Below are 21,184 nucleotides of genomic sequence, written 5' to 3'. Positions count from 1 at the left end.
TGGCAGTATTGATGCCATTAAGTTGTCGTGTGGAGCGGATGGATCATTGTGCTCCTCGTGTGTTATTGCTTGTAAGTACCGCAGAAACATTCCGCGATCCCAATGTTGGATTAATTCGGATTCGGTGGTCACGTCGAGAATGCGAGTATTATATGTATACTCTTTTAGATGAAAACGTCTCTGCTGGGGGCTCTTCATTGCTTCAATGCTGGAAGGTGTGCACACCACGAGGTGTTGGGATGCAGACAGGCGTTGGGAGCTACTGCGTTTTTTTTTCGAAATGTGCAGGTGCGGATGTTGCATGGCTTGAGGGCTTTCTTACCAGGCACAGCATTTTTCCTTCATTTCAGTCGTGAATCATCGGATGAAAATTATGCTCATCAGGCATGCCCTGTGAGGATATTGAATTATTTACAACCAGTGTCGAAGAGGTCGTACAGATCTACGATCACTGTATATTTGCCTATGTGTCATCCGTCATGGCCTGGATCAGCATCTAGGTGTCATACTCTAAGATGCATTTCAAGGCGCAATAAAGCTCCAGGTGCGTGGACTTCATAATGTCACTGGTTCCTTTATTGCGGTTTTCCATAAGTGTATGCTGATATTATTGCTTTTCCTAGCCTGATCATGAACACGAGAAAAGTAGTTTTGAGAATTGTCAAAACCAGAAAGCATGTTTCTAGTAAGTTTGAAATCAGAAAGGTTAAAATGAGAAAAGTCCTTTTGAGAATGGTTACAACCAGAAAGTATGTTTTAAGAAAGTTTGAAAGGAGAAAAGTTAAAATGAGAAAAGTCGTTTTGAGAATGGTCAAAACGCGAAAGTTTGTTTTCAGAACGGTTTAAGTGAGAAAGGGAGAAAAGCAGAAGTTGTTTTGCACTGGGTTGAAATGAGAAGGTGGAAACGAGAAGGTGGAAATGCGAACGGGACCAAAAGAGAACCACCCGCTTCTAAAGACACCCAACTTTACAAAACGATGTACCTCGTGCAGAATTAACAACTTTTTGGCCGCCTCGCCAATGTTTGACGTCGGGCCAGCACAAAACCGAAGGCAGCCGACTCAAAAATGCGACGGACAGAGCGTGCCAGGTACGAACGCGTTAATCGAAGAGTAAATCGAGCACTCACCAACGCAAGCTTTCTACAATCACAATTTTACTCACCGGTTTTCAGGGCGACTTACTCGACAACAAAGTGCCCTTCTAACGACTATCACCTAGGGTGCCGTAGGTCGGTTAGTGGGCTCTACTGGACTAGTGCTTCCGTGCGGCGACGCCCTTCCCGCACAGTTTCTGTCTACCGCGGTAGTTTGTTTCCGGGAAGGTGTTGCAGCGGGGATGGAGCAGAACACGGGGGGCTTCTGTTAGCACACGCCACGAGAGTCTGGAGGAGGGACACACCGGGGGCAACGAGCTTGCTGTAGGCTCCAGCTCTTTTCGAAAAGTCTGCAGCTTGCTAGAGAACACTTTGTGGTCGCGATGGAGATGCGAGGGGATCCAACGTTGGGCGTGCGAGGCTAGGAGTCTGCCTTGCACGGCGTCTGACTGCTGCTCGACTGGCTGCTGGCCTGGTTCGGGGGAGACCGCTGGTCCGGCCGTCCCTTGGGGGCGCCGCCCGTTTCCAGGCTCTGAGCGGGACACTCGAAGTGCACGCAGTGGAACACCTGTGACGTGACAAGGAGGACCAGTTGTCCCAACGTCGTACGTGTACGACGTGCGGCTACACTTCGTTTCGCTTTATGTGCGAGCAAAGCCCAAGCTGGAGCGTGTTCTCCCGAATGATGCTCGCCCTGCATAAGCGCGCATGCTAAGCAGGAACGGTGAAAGCAAAGAGCTCGCTCTTTTGCTACGCTTGCACGTAAAGTGAGATGGAGCATAGTACTCTGGAATTTTTCCACTTTGCTTAAATAATAGTTGCACCTGTTTGTACTAAACTCTGCCGGACACGCACATTATTTCAATATTGGAGACTTTTGCGAAATCAACGTCATTTAGCACCCAGAATGGAAAGCTGTCACGGCAGGTTTGCTCCCCAGCTTACTTAAGCGAATCAGATTCTCGTAGCGTCTGGCGGTTTTAGGACGAAGCCGTGAAAGTAGGTTAGAAGATACGCTATGAAAATCGCTAATATCCAGGAGCATGTTATATCAAGCACATCAAAGATGAAATTTCAAGTTTCTCAGACTCGATAAATAGTGATTTTCTTCACTGATTCGGAAGCGGTTCTGCATGAATTTAAAACGACGATTTGCTGCACGGCAAGTGTGCCCTTCAAAAGGACGAGTCTTCGCACCTGTAACACCAAAATCCAAATGAAACCAGCGTAACTGTAGAGAAATGCACCATATACTTTGCATAGATAAAAAAGAGTCGTACAGAACCACCCCAAAGTTTGTTGTCGCCTACTTCTGTGCGACAGCAGTGCCACCCTCCTGAACAGCTGGAGAGCCCTTTACCGGTAGCCTCAGAGAACGACAAAAATCCGTCGCAGTTTGGTCGCCATATTTTGCGCTAACAAGAATAGCGCACATTAGTCATACAAGCAAGAGGGCTAACCTCGACCAGCAATAAAGAAGGCCCCGCACACACTGGTCTCAGCATCTCTGCAATCTCGGTGGAGACCCTTTGGCAAGGAGGAAAACAGGCAAGCCTCAAGACATCACACAAAACCGACTGCGTACGAAAGAGGAATGGGACGTTGGAAGGACTTCCTTGGGGTGGCACAGGGAACGCTTCCAAGCAGGCATTTGAGCCTCGTCTGTGGGCACTCTCGTTTTTTGTGGAAGTGTTAGGTTAGGTTAGGTTCTGTTAATTGGAGAGGGTAGAGTTGCCCTTTCCACATCTGCACCTGTCACTCTCTGTGCGCTCCCTTGGGCACCCTTGGGCACCCGCAAAACATCCACACTGCCAACTATCCGCACGCGCCGACACACACGATGTGTGCGTGTCAACAAGCGATGAATCGCCCCACATAGCTCTCCATCACCAGAGCCTGCGCATCCTCCATGGCATCACGCGAAAGATGCGAAAAAAAATGACGCGGCAACGCTTCGAAAGTAGGCGGTGGCCCGCCCTGCCAGGAAGGCGGATGTTGAATGGGAACATTAGCCGTGCTCTTCCTAAAACGCAAATCTGCATACAACGGTTCAAACGGGCGATCGCGACGCGGCCGCAAATTTGAGTAATGCCTCGCTTTAAGGGCTCCCCCGAGATTCCGGGCGGCACGCAAGGAAGACCGAGCGACGCTGGCCTCACCTCGTTGGCCGTGTTGTGGGTGCCCACGATGCGGACGAACACCACGGGCTGGCGAGGGAAGCGCAGCAGCTGCCACGACCTGCGAGCAAGGACGAGGGTGCTTGGAGGAGGCGGACAGGGTGCGGATCTTTTTCAGCCCGGCTGCAGACAACCACCCCCCTCTTGTTTACTCCCAGAGCCAATGCCTAGATAACCGGGCAACAGCGCTGCGCTCTCTGAGTCATCTATCGGAGTCGGACGGCACCGTGGGGCACAAATTGGACGCTGCATCGGCGATCGGCCGAGACTCGCGCTCGATCGCCGAGTAACTGAGTGCGTCGTTGATGTTCGGTTGTGACTTGTGTTTGGCCAAACGCCGACGCGGCCCTCGCGTCCAATCTGTGTCTGTGCGTGAACTTCCTAGTTTCGATAATGCCTGGCCATCTCATGCATCTCACGCGTGCATGCACAACCAAAGCACTCCAGAAGGCATCGATCACGTGTTGGAGGCTGGGCTTTCAAAACAGATACTTTGCCGTTCTCACGTGTACGCAGTAAAGTGCGCATCTAACTTTTTTTTTTTTTTTTTTTGCTGATGTGATATGTGGGGGGGGGGGGGGGGCGACTTACAATGGTGTAAATACGGTACTTTGTATAAACACAACTGATGCAATATATGTCCCATGTTTGCGTCGATATCCCTAACATATTACCCCAAAAGCCAAATGAACAAGACAGGTCATATGGATTGAAACAGATCAAAGCACATCAACATGAATGCCCGCCAACGGATGCTGAGTCAATTCATTTTACGCTAAGTACTTAAATCAATTTTTCTACACAGTCGTGTCTCTTAAAGGCCGACGACCAGACTCGAGATTCTGCAAGGGGAAGACCCTCCTCACCATTAGGGAGGAAGATACAGGCAACGGTGGACAGGCTAGAAGGGGGGAGAGGAGGAAGCAGGGGAAAAGTGGAAAGTGCGAACTGGTCGTTGGTCTTTAAGGGGTCATCTTTGTTATAATAAATGCCACATTGGCCCAAAATGTGTTTTTGATGAATACACACAAAAAAAAAAAAGGCTTAGCTAGACGTTCACGGTGGTGCCTAGGGCAGGATGACGCTTAGCCTTTCAGTGCCTGGGGTGGCTGATGCAGCTACCTCACGTGGTGCCTCTAACACCACCTCGTTTTGCTCCTTCCGTTCCTGCATGATGGGTCTATAGTTCAGTCAGCAGCGCACTCGGCTTCCACGCCGGCAACCAAATCTCAATTCCTGTCACAAGTGTTTTTTGATATTTTTAAAGATTGTTTAGCAGTTATGGACTGACCAGTCTATGCATTTCATGCTTATGTGGCTCCTGAGGTTAGTGGGGCCTACAAAGCTACCGCTTTAAAACACTCATTTTTCTTCTGACTTCTGTAAGCTCCTGTTTTCAAACTTTCAAATGTTAAATGCGTCACCTACAGGCACATACGCAGTAAACTGTAGCGCTATACCTTAAAACAGGGGTTTTCAAACTTTTCCATCTTGAGGAATGCCCATATCTTTTAATCGAATTCCCTTCCGAACAGATACAATAAAGCAGTGAAAAAGTCTAGAGACCTTGTAAACATTAATGCGCGTGACAGGAAGTGTTTTGTTAGGTAGTTAAAGGGGCGATGCAACAATTTTTGTACCTTGCGCAAATACCACTTAGAACAGATCCCTGACGTTAATGACCTATGAAACACGCGTCCGTTTTTCACTTCACGCAATAGAAGTCCCAGAAAAAAATTAAAGAAAAACGAGCAGCGTTCACCCCCTCAACTCGCAGCCAGAACAAGCGGCCACGTGATCTGGAGCCGATTATATGCCGCCAATGTTGATCATAGCCACGCGCTGGGGTTGGCAAAGCACAGGACACGCGCTGAGTTCCAGATATTGTTATGGCTCGGCTATTGTCCTCGTTGCAGCAATTGGACGCGGGCAACTACCCGAATGCTTCTCGAGCTAGTAATTATCACGAGCCCAAATCGAGTGCCCACGCAGGGCTCGGGTCCAATTTATGAACCGCATTAAAAATATTGTCACTTGGGTGTTCTGCGATCCCCACGTTACGTCATCAAATTTTGTAAAGGAGAGATTGAACGAAAATAATTGCTTTTGTCCTTGAAATGTCACCGCAACAAAAGAGTTTCTTGGCCAGTGGAGTTGCGTGCGAGTATCCTTGAGTCCCACTAGTGCCAGTAAGCTCGTGTATAGTGAAAAACATTCCAACTGAATATCGTTGCACAGCTCCTTTAAGCATCAATGGATGGTCCAAGTCTTAGAAAACCGTGCTGAAACGGAAGGCACTCTTCACCTAAAGGTGGGGACAACTGAGGAAACTTTACAGTTCGGTGAACCCTTTAGGTACCTGCGGAACCCAGTTTGAGAATTCATGCGTTAAGGCTGCGGTCCCACGGCGGCCATGACATATGACGCTTTCAGCACGTTTTCGAAATGCGATCGTGGCGTGTTCAAGCTTGCTAAAATTATGTGTTATATATCACCTTGTAGTGTACAACATTATCTTTTATCTGATGTAGGATTTGTTTTCCTAGTGCAAAACGCTAATTCAGTGGGCACCCGCGAACATTGGCCTTTTCGGCAAAACATGGTTTCGTAGTACAGTGGTACAGGGTGCACTATTTGAGCAATTTCTTTCAAATTTTAGAATGTTATAGAAGAAGAGTGCGTTCATTGTCAACGGAGGCCCTTTTTTCGTTTTTTATTTTATTTTGACAGATATTTACTTTAGAAAAATTGACTTTGCGGAAGCACTTCAGTCGCGAAGTTTTGGGCGCCTACTCGGTCATTTTATTTGAAACTTTTTACATCAGTTTGTAATTATGGTCGAAAGAGTTACGCTAAATTTCATTGTAATATGGCTTAAACTTTTTTCGGAATGCTCACGTGAAAAGTGACAAAAACCGTTAATTTTGGCAAACTTCATTTGGTAGTACAGTGGTACAGCGCTTAGGGATTGGCACACATGAATAAAATTGTAGGCCCGCAAAGAAAAACATATTCTGCTTTGCAAAGCGAGGCCCTGTTTCTAAATTTCACTTTTGATTTTCCATAAAAAAAGTTTGAATATAGGTGAAATCACGTATTTGTTGATAGTCAAAAACGAGTATTTTGACCCCTTTTGGCAGACATTTAGGCCGATATTTTTAGTATTAAATGGAGATTACTGTTCCAGGTCCTGATTATTAGCCCACATTTTCACTAATCGAGCCTATTTATTTAAAAAAATCATAAAACATACAGAAAACACAAATTGGATGTCTGGTTGCGCCCTCTATGTGGCGGTGGCTGAAATGTGACTACGCGAGGTTCAGGAAACTGCCGAGGATGGCGCTGATTCCAGCTGTGGTTGCCAGCTTCGGAAACTGGTTGTACACTTGGCTTCTTCCGTTTCTTGCAAAATAACGTCCTGGAAAACTTGGTCGAAACTCGTGAGGTCCTTTATAACACGGTATTTTCTGCTAATATAGCTTTTAGGAAGAATTTCAGTCGCTTTCATATTGTCAAACGATTTTTTTTTTATGCGAGGCTCCACCGGTTCAGTTTGCTGAATAAATTGTTCACGCAATCGATATCGAAGTTTCAAATTACCGAAATGCCAAAATCGCCAGTTCCGCGTAGATACGCAGCGTGACGCACGTGCTTCTGGTGCGTGTGCACGTACGTGTTTGCTGCGTGGTTCTTCGGTTGCTGCGAGTTTTCGCGTATTTATTGTGCACTGCTTACCTCCGTCTGAGCACGCCTCTCAACCTTGTAACTACCCCTGCTCTGTTTGCCCAGAGTGAAGTTTGTGTCTGTCTTTTCGTTCGCTGACTAAGCTCGTGTCGGTGTCCTTCCTACTGGCTGCTGTTCGTTTTTGCGTACCGTGTGTGTCGCTTTGATTACTAGGTCCCCTGCTTATGGGGTGGAGCAAGCGGTGGGCGTCGCGCCAGGGTTGGGTCGTGATTGGGGAAACAGCTTAGCAGCCGACGCCGACTTCGGCGCGTTTCTTCTGCGCACGCGCGTACTGTCATTGATATCGCTACTTCGCGCCGTGACGATGCGCTGATCTACAGGCCGGTCGGCGCTCGCGTGATATTGTTGAAAATTCTCGAGCGTGTATTTACGTTTCGAAAGCCATAATAGAATTAAAGTGACTATTTGGCCGGCAGCCGGCATACCGAGGCTCTGAAAACAAATTGCTAGGAGTGTCCTCCCATTCGGGTGCGCGCAGTCCGTGCTTCTGGCCGCCCCGGGCCGCCCAAATGCGTTTTTCTGATGCTTGTTTTGTTTTCAGTAAACAGACAATAGATTCCTGCTGATATTCTCCTTTATAATCTTCACTCTTGACAACTCTTTAGTGTTGGAAGGAACTCCGTCAAATTTGACGATAATGCATGTGTAAGTACAACTGGAACCTCATAGTTGCAAGAATACTTTTCCTGGATTGTCTGCATTAGAGTGCCTCCATGTGCGCTTCGCGCACATGAAGGCTCCCTAGTCTGCACCTTTCTGATAATATGATCGGTCTCCATAAATTGCACTTCCCCGCTTCGGGAGCACGGCCAGCGGTGGTTCTCTGTCGGTCATCGAACCTCACATACGTGAAGCGTTGTCAAAGCTGTGATATACCGGGCGTTTTATTATTATGTTTTGTTTTGTTTTGTTTTTTTGGCTGAAAGAAATTATACTTTTGGTATTCCCGGGGATAACATTATCGGCTGCGGCGGACGTAAAGGAACGAGCGTAAATTGACAGTTAGTGGCCTAATAAACTAAAATTTGCCATTTGCGAACGCTGGAGAGGGGGCGACCTCCTCTCCCCCGTTCGCTCCGCTGAAGTGGAACAGGGTGGGAGGAGCTCCCACTTCGTTCTTGACCTGTCACCGACTACAGTTGCGAATTCCACTTGTCATTTTGGAGCGATGACGAGATAGAGCTGAGTCATGTATTGCCTTCTCTGAGATGAAGAACGCAATGCGCGCGGAGTTGCTCCACGTATGCACCAGTCACCAGTAAAAACGACATGTCCTCCGAGGAGATCGAGCGAGACGCCGGCTGACATGGGGGTCGGTCACCTCACCGTCACCACCGTCTACCGTGCCTTCAAAAACACGGGGCGCAATGTGTTTCTGCAGTATAACAAAAAATTGAACAAACAAGGTGCAAAATTTCATTTTTTTCCTAAGTGTGGTTTGCAGGGCTGAACCGAATACAAAAACAATACGCCGTGCTGGGATGACGTCGACTACAATGGTACACGCTCATAACAAGAGCACAAATCCTGCCACATTATTTTGCTACAGTGATAAGAGCATATATATCTTTGTCCGCGATGCGGCAACAGAGACATTATTTCCAAATTAGAATTCGAAGTTAGCCTTCGATGCTAGCAGTGACCAACTCACTTCACTCACAGGGTGAAGACGTGAAACTTTGTATCATTCGGACAGAGATCGAAAAATAACACGCACCGCTTCAACTTGGACACCCCAAAAATAATTAACTGTAGCGGATCGCACGCAAAAGCTTCGCGTACGCAATACAATTGCCGGTCAGAAGTACGGTTCCGCAAACAAAATCAACATATGAGTCATCAAATTATGAAGAAAAACCAGGTGTGAGCGTGCCAAAAATATTCGACATTTATTGTTGTCAATATTTGTTTTTCTATCCACGTGCTTATGTCGCAGTGGAAAGCCGGGGATGAGGACGATTCGTCACATGCGCACTCGACACAGGACGATTGGTCACAGGACGATTCGTCCCATGGGAACATTCGTGACAGGATGACTCGTCATGCGGGCAACTGGCCACATCGATCGGGCAGGGGACGATAATAAATCGCAAATTTCAACAACTGCCCATATTCCCTGATGAGGAGTTTCACGCCTTCCCACTGTCACATAAACCAATGGTTAGGAAAACTAATATTCTTACAATATTCCCCCGCTTTTCCTTTCATTATATTCCGAGTCTTCAGCAGGTTGATCTCAGTTGCTGGCTTGAACGAGCAATAATCCGACTGGCAGCCAAATCAGTTTTTACTTTTGCCTTGCATACACATATTCGACAAAATCAATAAGTATCGGAATTCTTTCTGCTGAATGTGTACGAGTACCCCTCGTGCAGCATCATGGCTCCACCTGTCTCTGTTGCGATCACCTCCATTATTTTGAATGTAGTCCAAGTTCAAAAATAGTCGCTCTTATATGGCCTCCGCTTTCACCGTTCGGGACGGACCCAGAAGCTAAAACGTCTGTTACAAATTCTTTGACCTTGAGAAGCGAAAGACACGCCAAAATAAGAGGTGACCCACTTTGTGAGGCCGAACCAACATTCAACGTTCGGGACCGAGCCAGAAGCTAAAACGTTTGTTACAAATTCTTCGCCTTTCAGAAGCCAAACACATAAGATATGAGGTGAGCCACTTTGTCCGCCCGAACCAAATTGAACAATACATTTTTGGGGGGACGAACTGTTGTGGGACCGGTTGGCCGCGTGACGAGTCGTCCTATGACGAATGTTCCTGTGTGACGAATCGTCCTGTGACCAATCGTCCTGTGACGAGTGTGCATGTGACGAATGGACCGTATCCCGGAAAGCCGTGAAACTCCCTATAAAATTATTTTCGGCAGTGTTTCCGACGGTGCTCGCTCGATCGTAAAATGCCGCTTTGTTGCTACTTTGGCGAATCAAACAAGGAAGCCACGTTCACCTACAATGCCCTGTCCACAAGAAAAGAAATCGAAATTTTCGCTTCGTTTTCTTTTTTGTTTTTAATATTCTCTTCTGCACGATATAGGGTATGAATTATTATCCTTCCCTGTACTCTCGCTGCGACGAACAGTCCGATAAACGAGTCACCCTATGACAAAGATGGGGGTCTCGAAAATCTCCTAAAATCGTGTCTGTTCTCAGAGACACATCCGTGTATAAGAAAAACCGCGGCCCTCTCCACGAAGTACGGACATATTTGATAAATAGCGTTGACTTGAGGTTGAACTTTTCATTTGCTTTGTAAACACAAGCGTGACGTCACGTGCGCATCCCACGCGACCCGACTGAAGTCTGAACTGGTGTACTATGTGTGGACAATAGGGCATTATTTTGACTTCCCGGCCGCGACGACCTTGGCGAGGGAGGACAGATGGGGGTCCCGAAAATCCTAGAATCGTGGTTAGTTCGCAGGGACACACACATCCGTGTGTAACAAAAAACGCGGCCCTCTCCACGAAGCTTACACAGGCATTGTTGTGTAACTACTGAAGATGCCTCCCGCAAGGGAGGCGAAACTGGTCAGAACTTCAGCTTGGGCGAGTTGGTTATTCATGATTCATGGAGGCGTTTATTCATGGAGGCGAAACGTCTAGTGAAATTGTTTTTTCCTGTTCTGTGAAGTCGGTGCTTTTATTTTAATTATGTTACCAGTCGGCCTGTGTGACCAGTGCTCATTTGAAGAATCGCCTTTGTCTTTCCTGAACCCTAACAAAAAAACCCTCATAACATTTTTTTTTACTGTTCGGCTACGTTGGCATAGCCTATAATCGACATAATTTTTGCGAAAGCCTACTTTTATTTTATAATTATTTGTAACCATTTCTAATTGAAGAAGTGACAAGTATAATAATTATATTATGATTTCATATCAAAATTCGACGAACCGGGAAATGCGAAATTCGGTGAAACAGCTTTTCAAAAAAATATCCGGTGCCCGAAACTTGCTTATATTAAAATGTCTAACATGTGCATGTGTTCTAATACAAAAGATGAGTGCAATGTGGAAACTGAATGGCCTCACAGACAATTGTCAACGAGTTGGAATTTTTGATGAATTACCCTTTGTCGAGTCATCCTACTACCGATTGGCCTCTTCAATCAATTGCTCGTCGACAAATATTGTTGTTGGTTTATTTGCCATCTGCTGTAAGGGGAGAGTGTGGGGCTCGTCAAGCCGACATCTGCCAGCATTTTCTTCACGCCTCCAGCGCCTGTACTGACTGACGCCGACGAGTTGGCCTAGAAATAAATACCCACGGACTATACTATAGCCGCTAAATATCTCTACGCGAGCATGATTTGTTTTCAAAGGGGCACCCGCCTGTCGGTGCTTCTTTGAGTTATAGATACGTCACGGTCAAAACGTTCCGCAGCTAATGAGTGAAGGCCGACCAACCTATTTTGTCCAAATGTCCGTGTATGGGAGATGAGAATGCCACTGCGTCAAAGACAAGACGTGTGCGAGCGTTGCTAAAAATAGAGACCACTATCGATGTTTTAGTATACATGGTTTCATTCTTAGTCAGAGCGCAAACAGAGGTTAGATGTCACGAAAACACATACACAAAGACAAAAAGCACTTTATCACGGCGCATTGTATGAGTTGTTATATTAGTGGGTGGAATCACCCAAACAAAGATAGTGAACGCCGTGGCGTTTAGGTGTTGAGCTGTTGGTGATGCTTGATCGGCGCAATGTGTCAGTCGAGCTCCAACTGAGGGTGATATGAGGCGGGGCAGCTCTGTGGTTTTACTTGTTGTTTATTCTGGTGTCTTTCGTTTTTGCGCGAAATATTGCGGATCACAACAGCTAGGCATCTTCGTCCGATGAAGCTCTGTTTTATTGATTGGCGTTTCATCGAATAGTGGACATTTCATCGAACACCGCTTCATTGAACGCCAACTCATCAAGTAGCTTGATCGAATTATGTTTCTGCTATCAAATTATTGCAGATATAATAACTACGCTCGTCATATTTTGTAAATAACGGTAGCCTTTAGCGAAAATTGTGTTGCATAGTTAGTTTCGGCCGTCAGCAAATAGTGAAAAATATCTATCTACCTATCTCTCTTTCTCTCTCTCTCTCTCTCTCTCTCTCTCTATATATATATATACAAAGGCAAAAATGCGTACTGTCAGAGTTACTAATTCGAAGTTTACTACGACGTTTCGAGCGGGGACCACTCTTCATCACCTAATGAAGAACGGTTACCGCTTTGAGACTGTGTTGCGCTTATCCCGCTCTTATTTATTTATTTTTTGTTTCTCTTGTTTCTGGCCTTTTTAGTATAGGCTTCCACCAGCTCGCTTGCGTGTGAACTCTAATTTCAAGTGAAACAAGTTTGTAAATTAGGGCGACACTATATAGGTTTGAAATCCTATACCAAGTTTATTGCCATTTGGTGAGCCACGTACGAATTTTGAAATATACCTTTTCATCCAAATAATCGATTAGTAAATCGAATAGCGATTCGGACGAATTTACTATGACGGCAAGAACGAATTTTCAAATCTCATGGCAATTAGGAAATTTCAGCCATCCTTAGTTTCCGATTGGTCGCGCTCAGTAGCGGCTCCCTCCGCACAGAGTAGCCTCGAGTCAGAATTCGCGGAGTCTCTACTGACCGGCCAAAAAAGTGCGGCGCTTCAACTGCTCCCGCCCAGACGACTTGATGTATTTGTATACGCCCATGACATCGGCCGCGATCGGCGATTGAGGTTCCGTTAGCCGACGCAAGCGTCAGCGGATGTCTCATATTTCCATACTCTCACTACAGAAACAAAAACAACAAAAAAATCATTAAGTTCATGCTCACTATGTTCACCACTGACAAGATAGTCGGTAGTCGACGAGTTTCCGTGCAAAGGCGATCAAAACGAGGCACCAATCAACTTTTACGGCTGCCATCAGGAAAGATCTGGCTTGTCGCGTTCCCTCAACGTCACTCCGAATATTGTTTGTGCCCCGCGCACCATCCTTTTGTAGCAATATTTTTATTGTCCCCATGTGATTTCTTTTTTATGTTCTTACTAGTGTTTGATCATAATTCGGTTATTGAAATAGTTTTTGCTGCCAACCCTACCATTATTTTGACCCTCTGGCAGCAAAGGAATATTATGCCGGCATTACACACGAAATAAGAATGTAGACACGCCGTCCCATATCTCAAATTACATCACAATGTGTTTACACAACTGTAGTGCAGAGGTACGATGAGCAGGGTCTGAGAAAATAATAGTTTCAGTATTTTCAAAAGAGCGACGAAACAAAATAAAGAAAGGACCGCCAATCGGCAGCGCGTGCAAGCAGAGGCAGTAGTGACAGGAAGCGCGAGGTGTGTCTTTCGTACGGCCGGCACCAACTCACGCACTGTCCAAAGATGTACTCTGTTTTACTCGTAGGATTGCAACGCTGCGGAATGTAGGCGTGTGATTTCAGAAAGCGCGTCCTACCATTTCTACGCGCGAGTGCTCCTGCAACCCAAGCATTGTATACAGTTACGTCCTCGCACCCGTGCCTTGGCCAGCCCCGTACACAACTTATGCAGTATCGAAAAGGCATAGTTCAAAATTGACGGTCCCACTTTTCCATACCGCTTCAAAACCACATCTCGCTCAAATCACTTGGCAGCCGGACAATTTTGGCAGGGGGCCTCAAGTTGGGGATTATCCGGTACATTGTCCTCCCAACAATGAACGTGGGCGCGACGCGCCAGAGGGTGAACACGTGAAAGGAGGGGCGTAAGAGTGGAGAAGGAAACTCAAGGTCGCAAGCGACGGGAAAAAGGGTTTCGAAATTGGCGCGCAGGTTTTGCAGCATTTGCTCATACGGACAGCCAACGCCGCCCTGGTGGTTCAACTAATGTTTTGTTCAAGATGGCCGCCGTGGTACCGCAGCCTTAACAAACCAACTGACACAGTCTCCTCAAAGGATCGATGCGCCGTCGAGGTCGTGAGGTAGTGGCATATGCAATGGGAGCACCCAACAGATCGGTGGCCAAGTGTGTTAACGCACTGCAGCTTGGAGCACGCGGAGTGAAAGCTCGTGCTCCGGAACCCGAGGATCCAGAGCACAAACCCCACCCCTGCCCGTTTTGATCTGGACGCGCGTTGTGCCGATGTGTAAGCAGTCGTGTACCACTGTCGCGTGATTCACACTACAGATTCCAGGTTGGCACCAATACTGCACTGGCTAAATCTCTCATCTGCAGCACTGGGGCTGACTAACTTCTTCCTGTCTAGACAAACACAATTAGTTTCACTTAGGGGATGGTCCCCGGGGAGGCTGCTCACCTGCAGAGCTCCTGACGCCTGTCTGCCACCATGGTCCAATTCTGCTGGTCCACCGACACCTCCACATAGTAGCTGTACTGGCGGGAGTCACAGTCCCACAGTAGGAGCCTGCAGCAGAACACACCGCCACCGGGCTGTCACCAGGGGTTCAATTTTGGTTGAGGTGAGAGGGAGAGCGTTCTCGGCTGCTGATTGAACATGGCGCCACACCTTGCGCGTAATCAACCAATGGGACATTCTTGAATGTCCGCGACCTCACAATTGGGCAATATTTCGGTGAGAACGCCTCACTCCCTCAGAAATGAGAAAGGTCTTGCGGTCTCCGCTATGCTCGTCTTTAGTACTCCTGCATTCGGTAGCCGATGTCAGCTTGTGTATGGCAGCGCAACAACTTGGAGATTTGCAAACCAAGCATCGGTTGTCAGTGGCTTCCAACGTGACGTCGCAGATGATCACAGTTTCAGCCTACGTCTGATTTCACTTTGCCACGGCATCCGGTTCATTGCAGCCGGTCAACATTTCTCTGGTCTGTTAGCAGACGATGGACAATGTTTTCTCGTTTCATTTCTATCTGTGAATGACGCTTTGTAGCAGACGAACCGCGTTTTTCACTCGCGTTAGCAGGCGAACCTTCACTCGCTCCACAGGAGATATCACTCTCGCTCTGACCAAAAACGGACCCCAGATCTTCGGATGCCTAGACTGATATGGGTGCCAAGGTTATTGTATTTGAATTACAGAATCAATACTAAGGGCTGGTTCAGGCATCTGCTTTTGAGTGTGACAAACTGCATTATGACTGCTTGTCACAGCTTACAATGAAAGGGTCTCTAGATGGCCGGACTTATATGGGTGTGCCAAGGTTACTGCATCCCAATTACACAATCAGTCCTAAGGGCTGGTTCAGACATCTTTTTTTAAGTGTGACAAACAGCATTATGGCTGCTTGTCACAGCTTATGATGAAAGGGTCTTTATGGGGAGTAAGGTCCGCGCAATGTCGACCTTACTTACATTTTTTTCCCCCTATAAGAGTAAGGTAAAAAGGTAAGTAAGGTCTGCACAATGTGGACCTTACTTACTTTTTTTATTCCCCTATAAGAGTGGAATGCAAGGAGCCGTAATGAAGTCGGTCACACTTCAATACAAATCTTTGATCCAGCTTAATGTGCAGGAACTGACCGCAACAGCTGAAGTGTTCCGGTCGTTTTGACCATAACATTCGTATCTGGAGCCCCTGCCGGTGCTATATTATTGTTGGTAAGCATGTTAGTCAATGAAAATGTGCAATAGAGTAGGAGCTAGTACAGTCAAACCTTAATGCAACGGAGCCAGCAATATTCTGAATTTTCTTCGTTACAATGAAATTTCGCCACGTAGAAATTCGGGGCAAACGTTAAAGAAAGTTTCCACAAATTGTCGGTTACCTCCTCCTTCACAATGACAGCAGAGTCGGCGTATAGAAAGTCGTCGAGGTCAACGATGTCAGGGGCGGCTCCATCACCTTCAAGGCTCCATTACCGAGAAACGCATGCTTTAAGTTAGGCCTCAAAACAAACTACACAATGCAAACAAAGCCGACGGACGAAACGGCGGCAGCTCTAGTGTCCTCTAGTGGCCGTTCTGTACACCACACTCGCCAGATTCGGCCTGTTTCACCCTTAGCGCTTTATCGGGGGCCCGTTTCAGTGTGTGTGCTTCCCACAATCTCCTTTGGGACCCAAAAGTTTGTGCCGAATTGTCCATGAAACTTTGTTACATCGAAAATTCGGCAAACGGGACTATGTTAGATAGAGGTAAAAAATACATGGCGTGCATACACTTGCAGTTAGAAAAAGTTATGCACTTCATTATATTGGGGGTTTCATTACATAGAAGTTTGTTACATTGAGGTTTGACTGTATTTGCAACTTTAGCTGGCACAGTCACCAAGAAGCAATTCAGAACATAAAAATTAGTATGAGTAATAGACAGAGATTGTTTTCACCTCCAGGGCTGTATACACGAAACAGCTGTCCATTAGCCTTTCACTTTAGTGCAAAAGCGTTTCTCACACCATAAAGTTATTGCGCAACAGCGAGTGAAATTTTGGACGCCTTACAACCCGTTGCTTAAAGTTTTAGACCCGTGTTTTGCACTCAATCGCCTAAATTTGAACCTACCTTGACACTTTACACCAAGCAGACCGACGCAGAACGCGTCCTTTGTTTGTGTCAACTTTCCTAAAGGACTACCTTAAAGGCCAAATGGGTAAGAGAGACAAAGCACGTCCAAACAGATCAAAATATTTCTACACAAACACACAACACACTGTGCATCGATCAGTTTTCCGCAGAAGAAGTAAGGTAAGCTAACCATTTTCCACCACCCTTCTGTCCAGCTACTGGGGCCGGTTGGGATCCACCAACAAGGACGTCGAGCACGGGCCTCGTCTTCTAGGTGGTAGTATATTGATCTAGGTGGGCAGAAATACTGAAGCGCGGCACGGGAAGCGCATAGCTCACCGCATAGAGTCGACGCAGTAGGGCTGCGCCAGCTGCACCACGATGGCCCCGTTGCCCAGCTGGTGGCAGGTGTAGCCAGAGTCCCAGTCGTACTTGCCGGTCTCCCCGTTGATGAGGGCGTTGCGGGAACGGCTCACCCCCTCCACCACGTAGGCGCAGCGGGAGACCGTGGCCACATTCTCCCGAGGTACCACCAGGCCCTCCTCCAGCTCCGGCATGGCCCCTTCCCCCACGTGCCGGCACTCCAGGGACACCGCGTGGAACACCCGGTTCACCGTGTTGTGCGTGCCCTGCACCCGTGGTGTTAATGTGATGATCCGGAGGGAAAGGCCCCGGGCACTCTAACCCTGGGGCACGAAAACGGAGGACGACGGTGGTCCCGGCGGGCGGTACCGACGGGCCCGATCAATGGCTACGCTTTAATATACACAAAGAACTACAAAAAGAAGGCTTACAAGTTCTCTACTCGCTTTTCTATCTTTACTTCGTTCTTGGCAAAAAAAAACACCGGCATTGCACATCGTATAGGAAGGTATAAAGTAGACAAGCACTTAAACAACTTCAGGCCGTCGCAGCTAAACGAATGCGCCCGATCGATCATCTGCTTTCTTTTTTCGCTCTTCCGTGGCTCTTATTCTTGTCCTTTTTCTCGGAATGATTCGCACGTTCGCGTTTCATTCCGATGAACTGTGCTACGACCTCTCGTACTACTTGGGATGAAAGAATGTGCCGGCACCATCCATCGGGCAGCCCCAGAACACTCCCAATGCGCGCATATTTCCCAATTTTTTTACGCGTCATTCTTTCGCCGTGGGCTCGATATAATCCCGACAATGTTATAAACAACCATTTCTCGTAGATGACGCGCAGATTTGAGCTTGCTAATGTTGCAAAACTTTCAATTTAGTTCGGGACGGTCGTACTAAGGCAGCAAATTGGGACAGTTGGTGAATATTAAGCACAATGAAAATTGCTCAAACGACGAAGACGAAGTGAAGAAACATACGAGACATGACGAAGCTAAACATGCATACGTTTCTTCACTTCGTCTTCATCGTTTGAGCTGTCTTTATTGTGTAGAAAAGTCGTAGCAAAATCGGTCGCGGTCGGATGCGAGCGTCCGAACTGGCCTCGACGGTGCCTCTATGCAGAGCGCACGTTTGTCTGCTGCTTGCAGAGGGGTTGCGACGATGCAACAGTGCTGAGCTGTTATTGGCCGATTGAAAGAAATAGTGGGCAGACCTCGAGGCGTCTAGCATAGAGGTACACCCACTATCCTTTCAATCAAGGCCAATCAGAGGTCGGCGAAGTTATGATGTCACGGCAGCTCCTGCGCAAGAAATCGACGACTTGCTCTCCGCACCGCATCGTCGACTGGCATGTTCGACATTTGTACGTGGGCGAGACGTTCCCGACGAGATATTGCCCGACGGTGAACCCACGAATCGGTCGGAAATGGCCGACGGGTTGATGAAGGTCAAGCTGTGATGCCACATCCGCAAGAACGATCAGCCGAGAACACACTTGCTCTCGGCCCGACACAAAATCGGACCCCGGGCACCGTAGCCAACCGATCGGGAGCCAGCCGAGGACACGCCGACGGCGAGGGTTCCCTCCCCCGGACACTCACCACGATGTGGATGTACTGGACCACCCGTGCCTTGAAGTACAGCTTCTGCCAGGAGCGGCACAGGTACTTGGAGTGGTCCACCACCCGCACCCAGTCCTTCTGGTCCACAGACACCTGCGGCACACGACCAAGCTATCGAGCCTCGTGCCAACAGAGGGACGCCCATACAATCGAAACTGTGGGGTGCACCGGCAAGATCACGCTCGTGCCCCTGTCGTTGTTCTGTCCGGCCTCCGCGGCTTACAGCATAGAAACAACAAGCGCAACGACAGAGGCATACCTTCCTTTCGCGAAAGAAACTTTATGCGAAAGTTAAATATGGCATCGTTTAGAAATCAATATTAGGTTTTATACTTTTTGTTCTTGTAATTCTTCGCACCTACCGTAAAACACCGAGCAAATGCCCACTCAAAATTTGAAGATCATCGCGAAAAAATAGGGGATGGGTGCATGTGAGGTCAACAATTTTATGTATATATGTACTGTGCATATTTCTGCAGATGTTTCAAATTTTGGGGGTGGGCGCTTAGTGCGGAATGGGCGGTTGTGCGGTATTCTACGCTTTTTGAAAAATTCACTAGGTCGAAAGCCAGGATGTGTTTGAAATATATGCGGATGCTGATGGCATTTCCAGATTGCTGAACAAACTAACTACTTGAGTGCCACACTCGAGTATACTCGTTAAAGTGATTTCAAATTTGGTTTTCTCCCTGTCACTCATAAGACAACTAGCAAATTAATTTTTTTACTCGTAGCGTCATCTATGAGCATGCAACGAAAACAGTGATGTCTTGTGCTCTCACCTGTTGACCGCATGTATAAATTTTTTTTAACCGATTTCTGTTTGGTTTGTTCTACTGCTGTTGCAGAATGGCAAATCTATGTCGTTCAGCCTTGCGCCGAATATTTTCAAATCGAATATCAAAAAGTTTCCCCAAGCCTTTCACTACTGTTGCACCATGCTTCGAAAACTCGGCTGAACTCGTGAGGTTTGTTCCCAAGCTTCCACTCAACCATTTCTAAGCTAAGTTAATTTTAACCTAACTAGTACATATGACTGTGGCCTCAAAAAGTCTAATGCCAACACTGTGATGGAAAAGCAATGACAGAATTGACATAAAATCAAAACTATAAAGATGCCCAGCTATACCTAATCCAAAGGATTCACAAACCTTACAGTATGCAAATATCCTTTCTTAAATCTCTAAATAAATAGAAAGATTCTCAAATGATGAATGCAGGTTGTCAGGGCATCTCTGCCCAACATACTCTTGCATTACAGCCACAGTTTAATTTTGGAAATTTCACTGCAATGCAGGTATTAACATTCACAAAGTGTCTGTATCTATTTAAATATACACCATGCTTGCACTGCCCCGCTCTGAAAATGTGCTTCTCTCTCAGGAAAGCGTCTGTGATATTTGCACTTTCCGAAGTGTCAATCGCGGCAGGTTAGCCCCATTTAGCGCACTAATTACCCAGCACCGGTGCACTCCAGGGGAACAACTCCCGCGGAGCTCACTTCCGCGGGTGTGGCATCCCCGCAGTGCACCGCTGCTCTGCAAGAAGCATGCTCAAAGGGGCTAACCATAGAGTTATAATGTACGCTAGAGGTTCAACTGGTGCTAGTGTCTATGCGACTTCAGGCAGGCAAATTGAAGCAGACAGCAACCAGTCTACTTTTCCAGTGCTCCTGTGCATTCCTCTGGGAAAACGCGCAAGCATTTTGTCTCTTCGTCGGAAAATGAGATTAATAACTTCTGCTATTTCGGTTGTACCGTATAGTATGTACCTTTATTAATATTGTGAAAGTGTTATTGCTTTAGTTACAGCATTTTTCTTTACCACTGAACGATGTTAAACTTCACTGTATTTCAGGCCCAAACCTCTGTACCATGGCAGGTATGTAAAAACGAGCGACGATTCTCAGAAAAATAAAGATCGAAAGGAATGTAGAGTGTGTTCAAGGTTACGTAGCGTTCCAGTGGCACTTATAAATAGCCAATATGCCCGTCCTGTCGTTATATAAAAATTACTCCGTCGTGCGCATCTTTACGGTCGGTTAAAAAAACATTTGAACGTAAAAAAAATAAAGTATGTGGGCTGCAAAAGCTGTGTATTTGTATTATTTCCTATGTCGGGCACCTTTACCGGGCACCTGTTCTCTAGCTTCTCTCTATTTGCAAAGGTTTGGAGCGTGCGGGTGATGATTCGAACCCAGAACAAGCATCTTCGCACATATTCATGAGCAGAAGAAATAAAGCAGTACTTATTTATTGGAAATCGGACTATATTACGTGGCTTTCAATTTATTTTGATCGTCTGCACACACAAGGAGTTACTTATCCAGTGTTGCTGCATAGTTCTAGCCGTCTTTCTTAGTTTTCCAGAAGTCCTTCGTTCGTTTGGCACGTATATCCCACTTGGCACGTATATGCTAGAAAGCGCCGACGCCGTGTTCGCGCTAGCAGTGTCTGAGAGTGCACATAAATACATGTTCGAAGCAGTTTTAGCACCGTTTTTCACGCCACGAATTTTAATAAAATGCCGTAACTGACCAATTATCTTATCTGCGTGACTGAGAAATGTTCCAATGAGCCTAGTACGTACGAAATATTCGTGATATTTGCTCTTATAATCAAGCGCAGACAGAAAATGCACTCGCTTTTTCCCGTAGAAATGCATTACCGGACGTCAATTTCAGACTGGTTGCTG

General features: G+C 46.8%; 1 protein-coding gene across 1 annotated transcript in view; it reads right to left on the bottom strand.

Annotated features, from left to right (window-relative positions):
- Positions 1-1,134: 1,134 nt before the first annotated feature.
- The window catches only part of LOC8052667 (BTB/POZ domain-containing protein 9), a 47,789-nt gene continuing 27,739 nt past the window's right edge, over positions 1,135-21,184 (bottom strand). The window contains exons 8-12 of the mRNA XM_029982859.4: positions 18,470-18,583; positions 16,840-17,129; positions 14,337-14,444; positions 3,256-3,334; positions 1,135-1,664 (exon numbers count right to left, since the gene is read on the bottom strand). Coding sequence (XP_029838719.2) covers positions 1,518-1,664; positions 3,256-3,334; positions 14,337-14,444; positions 16,840-17,129; positions 18,470-18,583 — 738 coding nt within the window. The 3' untranslated portion in view covers positions 1,135-1,517. The remainder of the gene's footprint in view (positions 1,665-3,255; positions 3,335-14,336; positions 14,445-16,839; positions 17,130-18,469; positions 18,584-21,184) is intronic.

This window comes from Ixodes scapularis, unplaced genomic scaffold, assembly GCF_016920785.2.
Source record: "Ixodes scapularis isolate PalLabHiFi unplaced genomic scaffold, ASM1692078v2 PGA_scaffold4__175_contigs__length_147842914, whole genome shotgun sequence".
Classification (NCBI taxonomy): Eukaryota; Metazoa; Arthropoda; class Arachnida; order Ixodida; family Ixodidae; genus Ixodes; species Ixodes scapularis.
The sequence above is the reverse complement of the archived record's forward strand: the minus strand, read 5'-3'. Positions and strand labels throughout refer to the sequence as shown.